This window comes from Eptatretus burgeri, chromosome 1 (genome assembly GCF_056783735.1).
Source record: "Eptatretus burgeri isolate ZD-2024b chromosome 1, Ebu_testis_v1, whole genome shotgun sequence".
NCBI classification, from domain to species: domain Eukaryota; kingdom Metazoa; phylum Chordata; class Myxini; order Myxiniformes; family Myxinidae; genus Eptatretus; species Eptatretus burgeri.
This window is the reverse complement of record NC_140961.1, coordinates 23,860,456-23,878,595: the sequence shown is the minus strand read 5'-3', so window position 1 is coordinate 23,878,595 and position 18,140 is coordinate 23,860,456. Positions and strand designations below refer to the sequence as shown.

At 42.7% G+C, this 18,140-nt stretch overlaps 1 protein-coding gene across 6 annotated transcripts in view; it reads left to right on the top strand.

Annotated features, from left to right (window-relative positions):
* LOC147034033 (tripartite motif-containing protein 54-like) overlaps positions 1-18,140 on the top strand; it is a 74,636-nt gene that overhangs the window by 16,478 nt on the left and 40,018 nt on the right. For all 6 annotated transcript variants that reach the window (XM_085875568.1, XM_085875559.1, XM_085875552.1 and 3 more), the window contains exons 4-5: positions 8,893-8,988; positions 16,542-16,775. In XM_085875568.1, the coding sequence (XP_085731694.1) occupies positions 8,893-8,988; positions 16,542-16,775 (330 nt within the window). The remainder of the gene's footprint in view (positions 1-8,892; positions 8,989-16,541; positions 16,776-18,140) is intronic.

The window sequence follows — 18,140 nt, the reverse complement described above, 5'->3', positions numbered from 1 at the left end:
AAGTTTTGTATACGTTAAGAGCACGCTGGCATACGTCGTCATACGCCGAGTACATCGAGAAATTTTCAGCATGTTGAAAATTTCTCGACGTACTCGGCGTATGACACACGTTCTGCATACGCTGGCCATAAGTTGGAGGCACGTTACGCGATCGTTGACACTTGTTACTTGTACATTACTCATAAGTCGAAACACGTCAAGGTAATGGTTAGCGACAGTGTTCCAGACTCCCTGGTTTTTTTTTTCTTCGGTAGGATGGTGATGTTGACACTTCGATTTCTAGTGCGGTTATGGTTTGAATCGTCGAGCCGCAGCCTAGGAATAGCCTATGCCACGTGATCGTCGGCGATACGCTGCCGCGCTATGCATAAGTTTGACTATCGTTGGGCATAGGTTGTGAACGCCGACAACACGCTCAGCATTCGTTGGTTTAAGTTATCTATATGTGATTGAAACGTTCTGTGTACGTTACTAATACGTTATGCATACGTCCAACACGTTATTATACACCCAAAACTGAAAAAAACATCAATAGTTCAGCGTACGCCAGCGTTTTACATACATTTTGAGACCTTGCCATACGCTGGCTAAAACGTCAAGGTGTGACAGGGCCCTAAGATTCGGGAATGGAAGGTTGTACTAAGAAATCGTGAAGGTAATGGCGACAGTGGGTCAGCTCAAGTAGAATAAAGATGGTGTGCCGGCAGAAGGAGGAAGAAGAAGAAGAGTAAGAAGAAGAAAGATCAGGACTCGTGGGTATGCAGGGAGAAAGGTAGTTTTTTTGTTGTTTGTGTTGTTTGTTTGTTTGTTTTGGATTTAAATGCATAACACCGCTGCTTCAACAACAAATGAACACAACACTGCTGCTTCAACAACATGAACACAACACTGCTGCTTCAACAACAAATGACTACAACACCGCTGCTTCATCAACGTGAACACAAAGCCTCATTTAATCTCTGGTTTTGTTGCTGCACTGTTTTATCACCGGTTAGCATTCTAATGCCCATTCCAAGTGGCTCTGTCGGAATTCGGTGTCAAACACAACCTTCAGATTGATATCGTTTTTCGGCCAAAATAAGAAAGGGAGAGAGAGATCCTTTCCCTGAAGGCCATCAATGAGCCAGCAAGGCTTCTTTTTTGTGACAATCTGATGTGGCACAGGAAGTTTTCCTCCACAAGCTACATTTTCCAATACCTCATAATTAGCTTTAAGCTCATAATTTTTGCAGGAGCACCAAAGTCAAATCAATCCGTCCTTGTCACACACCAACGTGTCCACCAAGTTTAATCCCAATCTGTCCACAACTTTTTGAGATGTCCTGCTCACAGACAACAGTCTGTCTGTGATCAGGATATCTCAAAAAGACCAGATATATATATATATATATATATATATATATATATATATATGTATATATATATATATATATATATATACATATATATATATATATATATATATATTGTATACAGGGTTGACTCAGCCTGTCATCCTTCCGAGGTCGGCGAAATGAGTACCAGTATACTGGGCCGGTGTATACCCCGGTTAAAATAGGTGTACCATATCCCTGTGTCGTAAGAGGCGACCAGGGTTGCGTCAGGAAGGGCATCCGGCGTAAAACATGTGCCAAATCACTATGCGGATCATACGGATGATCCGCTGTGGCGACCCCTAATGGGAGCAGCCAAAATAAGAAGAAGAGGAAGAAGAAGATATATAATGTATACACTGTGTATATCGTTACGGTTGTGGGTGTAGATGGAGGAATTTTATCGGAAAGTTAGGATTGAATAGAGCTGTTTGGTCCATGGACGTGCAGGAGATATCTCAATGTAACTAAGTAGGGAGGCTGTGTGCTTAAGTGTTATGCGTCACTACATGGGGGGGGGGGTCAACTGTAGGGAGTAAGTACAATCAGCAATCCTATGTGCTGGATTTGTATTTTGTGGACACTAAGGGCCCAGCCTCGTTCGGAAGACACTGGTTGCTGAAAATCAAGCTCGACTGGCACACTGTCAAGTCAATACGTGTCGACTCAACCATTTCCGGATCGCCTGATGCTCAATTGAAACACTTGCTCAACCAATACGCTGAGGTCTTCAAGGATGAAATTGGAACTTTAAGAGGCACTAAAGCAATGTTGAGCTTAAAGACGAACAGTAAGCCAGTGTTTCACAATGCTAGGCCAGCTCCATATGCATTACATCCAAAAATAGATGCTGAGCTTCAACGATTGGAACAGGCAGGTATTATCTCGAAGGTAGAATGGAGTGAATGTGCCTTGCCTGTCGTCCCCGTTGTGAAGCGAAATGGAGATACTAGGCTTTGTGGGGATTTTAAGGTATCGATAAATTCCTTACTTCAGGTGGATCAATATCCACAACCATCTGTGGAGGATATACTGGCAACATTGGCAGGAGGAGAGAAGTTCTCAAAGCTTTATTTATGCCAAGCTTATCTTCAGATGGAAATTGAAGAAGACTCCAAAAAGTACCTAACAATCAATACACACAAGGGTCTGTACCAGTACAACAGACTGGTGATTGGGGTTGCATCAGCCCCTGCAGTGTGGCAATGTACCATGGATCAGGTATTGGCAGGAATACTGAAGGTACAATGTCTCATCGATGATATTATCGACATCGGGAATTCAGACGGAGAACATTTGCAAATTTTGGGACTGGTTTTGCAGAGGCTGAAACAGCACAACCTTCGGGTAAACCCAGACAAATGTCTGTTTCTCAAACAAAAGCTCACCTATTGCGCTCGTGAAATCATTGTGGAAGGGTAAAGTAAGACATCTGACAAAGTAAAGGCGATGGCTGAAGCACCAAAGCCAAAAGATGTCCCACAACTTCGCTCCTTTCTTGGGTTGGTAAACTATAATCATTGTTTCCTTCCAAATTTGTCAACACTTCTCCATCCACTGCACTAGCTACTACAGAAAGGTCGCACATGGAATTGGACAAAGGCTTGCGAGAAGACATTTATGGAGGTAAAAACGTGGACATGACTATAACATTGAACACAAGAGTACGACTGACCACAGTAACGCAGATGCCCTGTCACAGTTTCCACTTGAGATCATCTAGCCATCTGCGGAGGAGGATATTGATGCAGTTGATGTGTTTCACATGTCACGGATTGAATTACTTCCAGTCACAAGTGATGAGATCAGGCGTAAACGCAACTTGACATGAGTTGGCTCGAGTGTTAGAGTCTCACTCAGGGTTGGTCTCCAGAAGCGAAACATTCAACCTTGCTACAACTGGAAGGATGAACTGTGTCAGCCCATTGTGGCTGTCTGTTGTGGGGCACATGCATAATTGTACCCCAATCATTGCGCAGTCGTGTGCTGGGATAGCTACATGAAGGACACATTGGGGTAGTAAAGATGAAGGCATTAGCACGTAGCCACGTATGGTGGCACTCAATTGATAAGGACATCGAACATAGAGCTAAGTACTGTGATGGGTGTCAGCTACATCAGAACATGCCACAGGTGTCACCTTTGCATCCATGGGAGTGGCCCTCGGCTCCATCGCAGAGGTTACACGTGGATTATGCTGGGCCGTTTCTGAAGAAAACACGATGTTTCTGGTGGTGCTTGATGCACATTCCATATGGCCAGAAATTTATGTCATGAAGTCAACTACGTCACAACGGACCACCGCCAAACTGTGCGATATTTTTGCCAGGAATAGTGTATCTGAACAGCTAGTATCTAATAATGGTCATCGGTTCACATCGGATCAATTTAACCTCTTCATGAAACAAAATGGAATTAAACACATTCGGTCTGCTTCTTACCATCCACCCACAAATGGGCTGGCTGAACGTTTTGTCCAAACTTTCATACAGGCTTTTTGATCTGCGATGGAAGAGGAGGGCACCATTGAGTCAAAGTTAGCCCATTTCCTGATATCCTACCGGAACGCTCCTCGTGCAACAACTGGAGAGAGTCTTGCAAAGATGTTTCTTGGCAGACCGCTGTGTACTGATTGGATGCAGTTAAACATGATATCAGAAAAAGGGTCAACAATTGACTTTTTCAATAGGCCCTTGGTGGAGGTAAAGGCAACATCTGTGAATTTCTGGTTGGACAGCCTGTTCTTGAGTGCGACTACCGTCAGGACCACAAGTGAAGCTGCGACTACCGTCAGGACCACAACTGGTGCTGTAAGGTCGAGACAGGGTCCCTTAAATTATGATGTTGCAGTTGGACCCTGCATTTGGAAATGGCATGTGGACCAAATGCAGGATACCGAGCTGAGCTGTGAAGCTCAACTTTTCCAATCAGCAGACCCTCCTGTAAGAATGGAGTTAGAGGGGTCGGAGTCAACCGAGAGGATACCTGCACCAGCGGAAGCGGTTCCCGCTGAGACCGATGCTATACCGACATCAACAGATGCTCCATCTCAACCAACCGAGGTAGCTCTGGGAACAAGGTGGTATCCACAGTTTCTAGCTGGGTCATGATTCAAACCCAGGCTGGACAACTTTGAGGAGAGTGTACATAGTTCTAAGGTCTCGGCTATCCTGCCAGCTCCTGTGCTAATATTATTATCGTAATGCCATTATCATTGCACAGAATTGACCGATTAATTTGAGGTTGGAATAATTTCGACGAAAAATATAACTTGGATGACAGAAGCTGGAGTCGGGATTGAAGGAAGATGTATCGACAACCTAAGGTATGCTGATGATACCACTCTGTTAACAGGAAGTAAAGAGGACTTGAAACTGCTGCATACAGTGAAGAAGGAAAGTAAAAAGGCTGGTCTTTATTTAAACCTAAAAAAGATAAACATCTTGTCAACTGAGAAGATCAACGTGTTCAGAATGTGTGTTTCATTACCAATCAGCTTGTGGAGCACTCGCAAAGTGGCTCGCTTGATTTTAAGCTCTGAAACTAAATGGTTGATAAGGAATAGCCGGCTTGGAAAGTGTTAGCAAGCCGATTGGTAATGGAATACACCCCCAATGGATGGGGTAATGTCTGTAACCAGGCTGTCTCTGCCAGAGTTTCAGAAAGCAGTGTACGGTAGGGATGTTTGGAGATGTCTGATCATGAATGCCATCAGAAGTCGGCCACGACTTAACGAAACTGGATAACTGCTATAACAATTTTTACTTCCAATTGATGTGCGGGACCAGTGACTGTTAGCCAATACACCTGCTATGCGTATGTATGTTAAATTTTCCCCAAATTTCCCTCTAATGAGGATTAAACAATGCTAACGAACCTTTGGAATGAGGTTATGCATCAAATAAAGGTCACGATTGGGCCGTAAGGGTGTCGGCAATATGGCACATCACACTTGAAACCATGGCTGGGAGAAATCACATATGAGGCCCCAATATATGTTCGAAAAAATCCATAACAGTCCACATATGACCTGATGAGGGGCCGAACAAGTCGAGATGGCTCTGATCCGTTCGTATGTGTGGGACGTGAAAAGCATAGAACGCCTTTTTAAGCACATTAAGTTTCCTCCAAACTTCTTTCGGTTTAGTAATGACTGTTTAAAAAGGCAATCGTATGTTGGACAGAAATGACTGAATCGTTTGTGGTAATCACAATTTTTACGTCTGGTAGGTCTGCTCCACAAAGTACCACGCTGAGCTATTCATACACCTTAACATGGAGTTCCTCGAAGGGGGAAATTTCCCTTGGTGACGGGGGGGGGGGGCGGGGGGGGAGCGCAAGTTAAGTCTCCACAACCTCCGTCACGTGACCCCTCGTCTCACTGGCAACTTTGGTTGAGATTGAATAAGTGATGACTGAACGTATCGTGGTCAAACGGATACCAAATGATATATTTTAGTCTGATGAGGGACTAACCCACGAAAGCTTCAATGGAGGAACACTCAAATGACATCATTAGAACCTTTACCTTCAATATCGCTTATTCCTACTGGATCATAGAAAGCTGTACAGCTCTTCAACATCAAATGGAGAAATTATGGTGACAACGAAACACTTAACATGAAGTAGAAGCTCATTGAAAATCCCTCTGATAAACCCTGGTGGAGCTCAACATGTCAAAAGATCAAGGTCTCAAGCATGTTCAGAAAAAAAGTGTTGAGACGACCCTCGGAATTGGCCCACTCCCGAGTCTGTCACCACCACAGATGCCACGTTTTCAGTCAATTCGGTTAACCAAACATGATATCAAGAGGTTTACGACTCCAATGAATCCAATAAAGATCTCGACATCGTCTCAGCTCCAGTGCTTGGACTATATAAATCGGTATTCAGCCATTTGTTGTCAAATAAGCCTCCTCCCAATCATCAGTAACTCAACAACAACAGAAAATAACGTCCTCACAGATGCTCAGTTTAAGTTCTGCTAAAATTGTTCCAGTCAATCGAGGGAAGCTCTAATTAAAGTACGGACAAGAGCGAAGTACCAGAAGAAAGTGAGAATTACTGCCCTCAATGGAATTTTTCTCACGAATAAACTTCAAAACGAAGATCAGGATCAGGATCGATGAAAGAGATGATCTTCCAGGGGCTTGAAACATATACCTAATGCAAAGGGATGTCTGGATAATATGGTTGTGGTTTTCAGCGGACAATCAACCTGAGCCTCGGATAGAGTTGCAGGAGTTAATCAGGGCAGTTCCTTTGCTTCTTATTTTTTCCCAGTTGCTTTACAAAGACCGTCCCTCCACTACAGTATATCTTCCCTCTTCCCTCCACATGTTGAGCCATTCATTAAGAGGTGTTTACATATGCTTGGGACTTTGTGAGGTTTGGCTCTGAGGTTACAGCAGGAAAGAATTTGCAATTGCCTCAGTAACCCAAACCAGTCATTCATTGCCAACAAGAGAAGGATTTAATGAAGCCTACATCTTGGGCTCACACTATGTTCTCTGTGTAAGGACAGTATCCTCTCAGCTGCTGGTCTTGATAACATCACTGATGTCATTTCGGAGTCAGGTCAGTCTTTTGGGACTGCCACTGGTAACATGGAACCCAGTGCTACCTGCCGCATGGTCGGGTTGGCAGCAACTAAACCGACACCCCTCACTGGCTTTGCTGGTGGGGAGGGTGACTGACACCCTGACAGGACTAAAAACAACACCTGACAAAGGGCCGATGAGCACCCTTTGGGTCATCCGGTACGGCGATGGTGTCTCCTGAGAAACACCCAATGGGGGGATTAATTTTTTTTTTTCCCCGTCAGGATGTCCTAGTTACCTGGCCCAGTTACCCCCTCCTGCCCAATGGTCCTGTGAAGAGGTTTCCTTGTTTCAGAACTCGGTGAAGGTTTTGCCAGTTCTTCCTCTTCGTTTTCTCTATAGCCCTCTACATTTGGTGGCTGTCAGCCTAGTTTTTTCAATTTAAAAAAGTTCATGGTTCAAGACCAGCTGTTGAGGTGTTGCCTCCAGCAAGATACCAGGGAAGTGATTGGAAGCATTAAAAACGATTGCATGTGCAAATTGGCAAATATAGGTTTGGCAGAACTTTTCAAGATCCATGGAAACAGTAACTGAGGGTCCACTGGAGGGTGCTGAAAATTTTTCTCCCGGCCGTCCGTTCGATCATAGTAGCCCGGGGGCAGGCAGCAGCAGTGAATTGGTGTCGGCAATGAGAGCCGAAATAAGTGGGAAAATGGATGCTCGAAGTGAGAAGATGGATGTTCAGAGAGCTGAAATAAATAAGACTGGTCGATAGGTGGAGGGCTTGAACAACATACCTGATCCACACTCCATGGGAAGAAACTGGCAAAAGGTGGTGAACTAGTAAAGTTACCTGAGGGCACAGATGGTATATATAATAGGTTGTGCCACGATACAGGCAGAACAGAGGCTGGGTAGAATATCAGAGAGCGCATGAAAAAATCTTGTCCTGGATACCATATCCAATAAACAATGGAAGTTATTTCTGAAGGCATGTCAAATCACTGGCAGGGAGGGTATCTAACCGGAACGCACTCTGTGTCGAATTCCTGTAATGATGTTGCATTGCATCATTTATTGGTTCCAAGGTAAGACTATTTGGACTGTGCCTGTTTAAGCATTTATATTTTTAGCTCGCCTGTTCGAAGAACAGAGAGCTATAGCGATACCCCCAGCATGAGCATGAAAATGTTAAATTTTTTTGTATTACGGAAAAACTCCTCGACGGATTTCGACGAAACTTGGTGGGGGGGGTTAGGTATGGTCCAAGTATCATGCCATTAGATTTTGGACTTGGTCTCCCCCCAAAAAAAAAATTGTTAGAGAAATTTTTTTTTGCATTTCTACATGTTTTAAGTGATTTCCACACCCCCCCCCCACAGAAAAAATTGTTAGAGAAAAATTTTTTTTTTTTTTGCATTTCGACGTTTTAAGTGATTTCCAACCCCCCCCCCCCCCCAAAAAAAAATTAGAGAAATTTTTTTTGGCATTTCTACATGTTTTAAGTGCTTTCCAACCCCCCCCCCAAAAAAAAAAATTATTAGAGAAAGAAAAAATTTTTTGCAACTTTTTTTTCAACAAAATTTTGATTTCTTTTTTTTTTGCATTTTTACATGTTTTAAGTGATTAGGATTTCGACGAAACTTGGTGGGGGGGTTAGGTATGGTCCAAGGATCATGCCATTAGATTTGTACATGGTCTCCCCCCCAAAAAAAATTGTGAGAGAAAATTTTTTTTTTGCATTTCTACATGTTTTAAGTGATTTCCAACCCCCCCCCCCAAAAAAAAATTGTTGGAGAATTTCTTTTTATTTTTTGCATTTCTACATGTTTTAAGTGATTTCCACCCCCCCCCCCAAAAAAAATGTTAGAGAATTGTAAAAAATATTAATTATTAGACTCGTCTTTTACAAACGATAAATGTATAAACAGGCGAGCATTGGGTGGCTTTGACACCAACTCTGGTAATTTTTGTTACAGGGTGAACTGAGTGATGGAATTGCTATGCTCGTGGCTGGGAATGACAGAGTTCAAGCAATAGTCAGCCAGATGGAAGAAATTTGTAAGATAATGGAGGTAAGGCTATCTATAACCAGTGGATTGCCCCTTTGCTAACAGTTGAGAGTAGCATGTTACAGTATATCCTGATACTAAACCTTTTTTGGAATTCCGCTGTATACTTTTTATCATGGCAAAGAGGAAAATCGGAGTTATACAAACGGGATAAGAAGATTTCTGTCGAGGTTAAACAAACGGAATGACTTAAAACGAAGAAGAAAACCGAGGTTAAACAACCAGGATATTATTACAGCAGAATGAAGACCTGAAATCACAATTTACATTACTGTGGTTCATTTGCATCAGTTCAAGTATAACATATCAACATTCAATGAGAAACACAATTATCCCTATTGATGGCGGAGTCGCTTTCTGCAATAAAACCTTCCCGGCTCTCCGTATAGGATAGAATAAAGCTTATAACTGTTGTACGGTTGTTTATACAGTTGATGCCCCCAATTTTAATGGTACCCCAGAGTTTTGTCGACCCCCAGGAGTACTCAACCACTATTTATGTTTTTTTGTTTCCTATCTTTTTTCTGCCAATGTCCGAGCTGTATCCCGGAGCCACCTGGGACTTTCGGAATTAAATTTTGCTTCAATAATGCAAATAGAAAGTATGCGGGGTTGACATAATGTTTTGACCTTGACCTAATTTTAAGGTCATGACCTAATATAGACATTTTAACATTTTTCACCAAAACTCGACCAAGGTTTGTCTGATCAGAATAAAATTGCCCTCATCGGATAGCCGAGAGAAAGCCGCATTTACTCTTAGTTTGTGTCATATTCCTCCGAGTCGAAGGTCAAAATCAAATGGTGGTCTGAAAAGAAAAAAAGTTTTTTTGTCATCGCTCAATTTTACCAATTAGGAATATAAAAGACCGAATGGCCTTCCAACATGTTCTTGCATCATAATCATGGACGTGCATTGAAGTTGAGCACCTGATATTTGGTTAGTGTCCTTCACCGACCTTTTTCAGTGTGACCTAATTAACAAAAAACACCTTTTTGATCATAACTTGAATAATTTTCCTCTGAATTTTATGATGTTGAGTTTTATGGATAGATTGAAGACGGAAACACGTTTTCCTAATTGACACTCTATCTCTAAATGTTGAAGGTCGAGGTCATATGGTGGTCTGAACTCAAATTTGCCATCAATGAATGCAGCTAGGGAAGCTTACTCTCGGCGATTGCTTTGTGATCACAGCTATTTTGTTTCATTTGCTTTAGTATTACACAGTTACAGCTACGCATTGAATTTGGGAGATACATACTTACTGTACCAGCATTCAAAAAATAATCAAGCCTTGCAATACGGAGTACATTGTTCACCACCTGAGTTCCTCACCAGTTGAAACTGACAAAAACACATATCTGGAGTAATGATCTCAAATGTACATCTTTTCTTGAAAGAAAATTACATTTCCAGTCACATCATGTCTCCTAATGAAATGAATGTCTTCGGTTTGGCTATTTGATGTGCAATATGTCCATAAGTAATTTGTTTCACAAAACCACTAAAGTGTAATCACGATGTACTAAATTGAATAAGCTTTGTACAAATGGACATTATTTTATCTTCATAAGGCCTTTTCACGATATCAAAAATCTTCGTGTTGGACACAGGTCCGACACGTGTATTTTGGACAGACCCTTTAAGGACAGACCCTTTAAGGACAGACCCTTTAAGACGATGTCATTTTGAGACTACAACATTTCAAGATGCAACATTTCAGACTACATTTCAAGATGACTTAACTCCATTTGGGAGTGAACAGTTTTTAAATGTGGTGTTGGAGATTCATTTTAATTCCATGGATTGCTAGGAGAACAAACAAATCAATGCTTGAAGAAATTTGACCATCATGTTCATTAGAAATACTGATGTTGAAACAGAAACCTCCTTCAATGATTAGAGTGTTTAGTTTGTTCTCTTCAGTTATGAATAAAAATGTTCATTTAAAAAAAATGTTTCTCCATAATTCGTAATTTATTGAAATGTGGCATTATTGGTAGGGGGTGAATACTTTTGCAGGCTACATCCATGTTATTTCTTTTAAAAAAACATTCTTTTATTTCCTTATTTTGCCACTGACAAACCAGGTATAATCTGCCTAACAGAAACTTTCCTCCCTCAAGACGTCTCTGACTCCCAAGTATCTCTCCCTGGTTACTCCCTCCTCCGGTATGACAGACCTGAGCCTCGTCCTGGTGGAGGAGTTGCTCTCTTCATCAAAGACTCTATTCCTCACTCTCCATGCACTGCCCTCACTCCCCCACACCCCAAGGAATACCTCTGGCTACGGCTTCCCCTCCACTCCCACCTCATCTTTATATGTGTACTGTACCGTCCACCAGTGATGACTCCATTTACACCTCACTGTCCGAAAACATGGACCAACTTCTATGTTCTCATACGAACTCTCTCTTCCTTGTATGTGGTGACTTAAATTGTCATCATGCCAGTTGGCTAGGTGTGGGTACCTCTCTCACCTGTCATGGCACTTCAGCAAAAGACTTCTGCGACTCATTGGTACTGACTCAATCGGTCAACTTCCCAACCAGGATCTCAACCAATGGAACTCTCTCTCTTCTGGTTCTGATTTTGACAAATTTCCCTGAAAATATCTACTGCTCTTCCTCTGCTCCAATCAGTTTTTCTGACCACATGCTTGTCAAAGTGGACATCTCTCTGGCTGTTATCAGAGAACCACCACAGCGCCGCCGAGTCTGGCATTTCACCCAGGCCGACTGGCAGGGTCTCCAAGCAACCATCAAACTTCGAGACTGGTCTCCCATCGCTACTTTCTCCAACATCAACTCATCTTGGGAATTCTTTCAAAGAAACTTGCTCTCCCTCATGCACAGAATTATCCCCTCTGGTCTTCAGTTGTCCTACCCTTCCTCCCACCCATGGATCACTGAAGCTTGTGGCGAGGCAGTTGTCCTGAAACAACTTGCCTTTGCTTCATGGAAAGAAACCCAACTGCAGCTAATCTCTATTCCTTCCATCAAGCTCGGAACAAGTGTGTATCTACCCTTAGGAGAGCCAGAAAACGACATCTTTCTAAGCTCAAGTCTGAACTTTCAAACCTCTCTCCCTCTTCCAAATCCTGGTGGCATCTAATCAAATCTGTTTCTGATGTATTCTCCCCTCCATCCCCTCACTTACCTCAAATGGCCGCACTGCTGATACCGCACGTGAAAAGGCTGAATGCCTAAACTCGTTGTTTACATCGATATCTTGTGTCCAAATCCCATCGCTTTCTGTACCCACCTTATCCATTCGCACACAACTGTCCCTGGACTCTGTGTCCTTTTCTGCTGACAAGGTGGAGAGTTTGCTGTCAAATCTCGACTCAGATTCTGCAACCGGTCCAGACGGCATCAGCCCACGTGTCCTAAAAACCTGCTCCTCTGCTCTTGCTCACCCTCTCTCTGTTCTATTCACCCTCTCATTTGCTCAAGGTCATCTACCATCTTCTTGGAAATCAGCAAATATTACTGCCCTGCACAAAAAGGTGCAAAAACAGATCCCTGCAATGACAGATCAATCAGCCTTCTCCCAATCATCAGCAAAGTTATGGAATCCATCGTCGCTTCAGACATTAAATCCTTCCTCTTCTCCAATGGCTTGATTTCCGATCATCAATTTGGTTTCAGCCCAGGTCACTCTACCATGGATATGCTGCTTCTGCTCTCCCAACTATGGATGGAGGTCCTCAATGCCGGACATGAAATCAGAGCCATATCCCTAGACATATCGTGTGCTTTTGACATGGTCTGGCACCCTGTCCTGCTCACCAAACTCTCTTCCCATGGTATCCAAGGCCATCTTCACTCATGGCTCGCAGACTTCCTCTCCTGTCTCAGCTAACGTGTGGCCCTAAATGGAGTTCTTTCATCCCCTCTTCCTGTCCAGGCTGGAGTTCTTCAATGCAGCGTTCTGGGCCCTGTTCTTTTTCTGGTTTTCATCAATGACCTCTCCGACTCTCTGGAAAATCCTCTATATCTCTTTGCTGATGATTCCACCCTCTGCCATACCATCGGTCATTCCTCAGACCGGCAAGCAGCAGCTTCTTTGCTCACTGCAGATCTGGGTAAAATGACAAACTGGTCCAACACGTGGAACATGTCTTTCAATCCTGACAAATCTCACTCTCACTATGTCTCTCCAAAAGGACCGTTTGGAACCCCCCCCCCCATCTACTTTCTCAACAATCCTCTGGAAGAAGTCCTTTCATTCAAGCTTCTGGGTCTCACCATCTGCCATGATCTTTCCTGGGAAAGCCACATTTCCAACCTGGCCTCCAAAGCCAGTTGCCGACTGGGAATTCTCCACCGTGCAAAGTCCTTCCTCGGCCCACCTGAGCTCCTGAGCACACACAAAGCTTTCGTCCACAGCCTGATGGAGTACTGCTCTCCCCTCTGGGTTGCTGCTCCTGCCTCCCACCTTTCTCGGCTTCACGCAGTGGAAACCAAGGCATTTCGGATCATTGGTATCTCCCATAATGAGACTGAGTCTTTGGGCCTCTCACTCTCTCACTGCAGGCAGGTCGGTGGGCTTTTCTGTCTTCTACCGTCTCCTCTCCAGTCTCCCCCCCCCCACCGCTCTCTCTGCGATTTGTCCCCACCATATTTCTGCAGGGCACTCAAGGTCCGCCAACAACCCCCTTCTGGTAAAACTGTCAAAATCACTGCTCACCTTCACTCTTTCATTCCTCTTTTTCCCCACCTTTGGAATAAACCCCCTCACTCTGATCAATCCCATTCTTCCCTCCAGGCCTTCAAAACAGCTGTTCACCACCACCTCTTATCATCCCCCATCCATATCCTCGATCTTTTCTACCCCAGTTAATCCACCCCAAACCCACCTCCTTCAAATTCCCTGCTTTCCTTCCTGAAAGTCCCTGTAATATCCATCTTGTATACCCCATGTTCCCCATCCCATCCCTCTCCCTTCCACAGATCTAATGTCTCTGTTCCCCACTGTTTTGTCCTTCCCATGCCCCTCTTGTCTCATGCCCCCCTTGCTGTGTGTTATGTGTTAGCTCTCACACGAGCCTCGGCAAGGTATGCAAAAAAATAGGGCATTGGGTTTCTTCCTTTGTTATTTTAAGAGCAAATATCCTTTATATATTTTTGGCCCCCTCCTTTTTCATGGCGAGGATTTTTCAAACCATCAAGAGCAAATCCTCTGTAACTCAGGTGCATGATGGGAATAAGTTTTTTTCGTAATTTTCCTTGGGAACCAATGTTGTGTTATTGAGAGAAAATTTGGGTAGAAAGTTGAAGAGGTTCAGTTACTTTTGAAAGAGTGGTATCAAACGATGTTCTTGAGCAAAGGGAATGCTCTAACCTTAGTGGCTCAAATATTCCCTTACCTTGAGCTCAGGTATAACTGATAACAACTACAAATAGGTGACACAACCATCCTTGATAATGTTGTGGAACATCGGCTGAGACCTGCACTGTTTTGTTTTTTTTCTTCCGCCCTCACTTTTTCACCTTTGTTCGCTTTTAAATTAGTTTTCTCCGAACCGCTTGAGCGATTGGTACAAAACTTTCAACTTCAGGAGCACATACCCATGAAGAATGTTTTAACAAAATTATATGATGATTGGAAAATGCAGGTAGAGTTCCAGAAATTTTTCTGTAGGCATGGGTTACAGGGTGTTTCGCGTACCAAGAATACATGGCCTCGACCTCGCTTCGCCCGGCCTCGTCCAAATCGAATAAGAAATGAATGATTCCAACAATTGAAAGCTTGAATGAGTGAATATTACAACTAATTGAATGGTACAATAGTGGAATGGTAAAACTGAAAAGAAAATATGAATAAGTCAGCTGAAGATGAAATGCAATAAATTTGAAAATGAAACATCAAAACAACTAACTTTGAATGAAACACAATTAACTCAAGAAACTTGTCATCAAAGGAAAAAGTCATTTACAATTCACAACACTTTAGCTTGAGACTTCTCCAGCAGTGTCAAGAGACGCATCCATGCTGGATACCACAAACATCATTTAATACCGGGCAGTGATGGCTGGAAAAGTATAAATCAAACACACCTTTGTTAAACATAACCATTCAGACACGGTTAAGTTTCGATGCCTTTTGGGTTCATTACCCAAATAAATTTTATGTAAGGTACATGGTGTTGTGAAAAATAACCCCCCTAAAAGAATAAAGTCCTACGAATAGGGTTTATCCCAAGGTCTAAAATACTTATGAATATACATTGAATTATTTTCAATTTAGTGGATTAAATAGACCTATTCTGCCAAACTATTGGTGATCAATATTTTTTATGCTTACAGGCAGATCCACATTTTGTCTTAGTGTACTCAAGATTACTTCAACAGCACTGAACAGTTTCTACCTCTCTTGTTTGCAACAAATCGTACGAGCAAACCATCAAGAGCAAATCCTCAGTAACTCAGGTGCATGATGGGAATAAGTTTTTTCGTAATTTTCCTTGGGAACCAATGTTATGTTATTGAGAGTAAATTTGGGTAGAAAGTTGAAGAGGTTCAGTTACTTTTGAAAGAGTGGTATCAAACGATGTTCTTGAGCAAAGGGAATGCTCTAACCTTAGTGGCTCAAATATTCCCTTACCTTGAGCTCAGGTATAACTGATAACAACTACAAATAGGCGACACAACCATCCTTGATAATGTTGTGGAACGTCGGCTGAGACCTGCACTGTTTTTTTTTTCTTCCGCCCTCACTTTTTCACCTTTGTTCGCTTTTAAATTAGTTTTCTCCAAACCGCTTGAGCGATTGGTACAAAACTTTCAACTTCAGGAGCACATACCCATGAAGAATGTTTTAACAAAATTATATGATGATTGGAAAATGCAGGTAGAGTTCCAGAAATTTTTCTGTAGGCATGGGTTACAGGGTGTTTCGCGTACCAAGAATACATGGCCTCGACCTCGCTTCGCCCGGCCTCGTCCAAATCAAATAAGAAATGAATGATTCCAACAATTGAAAGCTTGAATGAGTGAATATTACAACTAATTGAATGGTGCAATAGTGGAATGGTAAAACTGAAAAGAAAATATGAATAAGTCAGCTGAAGATGAAATGCAATAAATTTGAAAATAAAACATCAAAACAACTAACTTTGAATGAAACACAATTAACTCAAGAAACTTGTCATCAAAGGAAAAAGTCATTTACAATTCACAACACTTTAGCTTGAGACTTCTCCAGCAGTGTCAAGAGACGCATCCATGCTGGATACCACAAACATCATTTAATACCGGGCAGTGATGGCTGGAAAAGTATAAATCAAACACACCTTTGTTAAACATAACCATTCAGACACGGTTAAGTTTCGATGCCTTTTGGGTTCATTACCCCCTTTACAAGTGACTGCTTCCATGAAGGATCAAATCCAGATGAGTAACTGCTTCCATGAAGGATGAAACCCAGGTTATACAGCTTCATGGCATGCAAGGTGCCAACGTTGGTTCAAAAGTAAATCTGTACATTTCAATGAAGGTTGTGTCTAACGCAGGTAATCGGGTTTTCTCTCCTGATTTTCAACCCTCAGGCAAATGGACGACATCAGAAGCAGGAGTTGTGCGAAAAATTTGATGCACTGTATGCTCTGCTCGAGCAAAGGAAAAGCGAGATGCTACAGATGGTGACGCGAGAGCAGGAGGAAAGAAGTCAGAACCTGCGTTCTCTCATGCGGCAATACGGAGACCACCTGGAAGGGGCTTCGAAACTCGTGGAAACTGCACTTCAGTCGATGGAAGAGCCTGAAATGGCTGTTTTCCTCCAAGTATGTTTTCTTCAAAGATAAAATGTAGCACAATCACATCATTTTGACACACTTGGAACTTATTGCACGACCTTGTATGTACTACTCGTACATATGACTATTTTGAAATCATGCAAAACTTCTGATCGAGATGTTCATAAATGTAAGACCACAGAGTAACCTGTGGACAAATAATGTTTGAGACAAATTCTAATAAAGCGCAGCAATTTATTTTTAAACTTATAGAAATATATATTTTTTAATTACAACAAACACCCACTCATCCCTATGGGAGTGGCTGGGGGGGCGTATGTACATGTGTACCATGCAGATGGCGATTTGTTAATGTTCTTCTCATTCTTCTTTAATGGCCACAATTATTCCCATGTTGTGAGATTGGCTGGGGAAAGCTTGGCCCAAGTCTTTCACAAACCGGCTGGACATGCCTGGCGTTCGACTAAAGTTAAGACAGGAATTTGTGATTTGTTCAGCATGCCGCTGATAGCTCACCTACTCTTCGTGAAGGACACCTTGGGATATATATAAAGTCCACCTAATCCACCTAAACGCCAGTTTTACATCCATCCGAGGAATGCCACACACATTGATGAATCACCCTGGCTGTGAAACACCAGGATTACAGTTTATAGCTGTGCTCGGATTCAAACCTAGGCTAGACAGCTTTAGACTCCTCGACCCTCAAATCCATCCAGGTGGAGCTGGGTGAGCCTTACAATTTTTTTGACAAATACCTATAGTTTGACATGATTACTTGGGCTGTGTATTTTGACTTTGGGGTCAAGGTGCATACTCTCAGATTTTTGTATACAGAGTCAAGGCTCGTGGAAGAGCTGTAACAGTAAACGGATTGGACACAACAGAGCAAACAGAGCAGTGAAGAAAGAGTGGGAGGGGGGGGGGGTTAGCAGGATAAAATGGAGGAAGGCTTGGAGAAATAATGGGTGCATGGGGAGGCATGAGGGGTATGGGAGGATACATGGGGTGGACAAGATGGGTACAGAAGCAAACTCTCAGGAAAAAAAGTGAAAATTTGGAAGGAGGTAGGCTTGGCGGTAGGGTTTGGCGGTGGTAGAAAAGATCATCGTTTTGGATTGGGGATGATGTGAGATGCTGGTAAACAGCTGTTTTGAAAAGCAGGAGGGAAGAATGAGATTGAAGAGAATGTGAAAGTTTCTTTCATAAGATGGGAAAAAGAAACACGAATGAGTGGAAGTGTTAGTGGAGCAGCAGGGGCCAGAAAAGAGGCTTATTTAGTGAGATACCTACACCAGCAGTACCACATTTTCTAATGTGCTTATTATTGACCACCTACTATCCCTGTACATGAAAACCAATGATGCCAGTCTGGGAAATGGTGGCATTCTG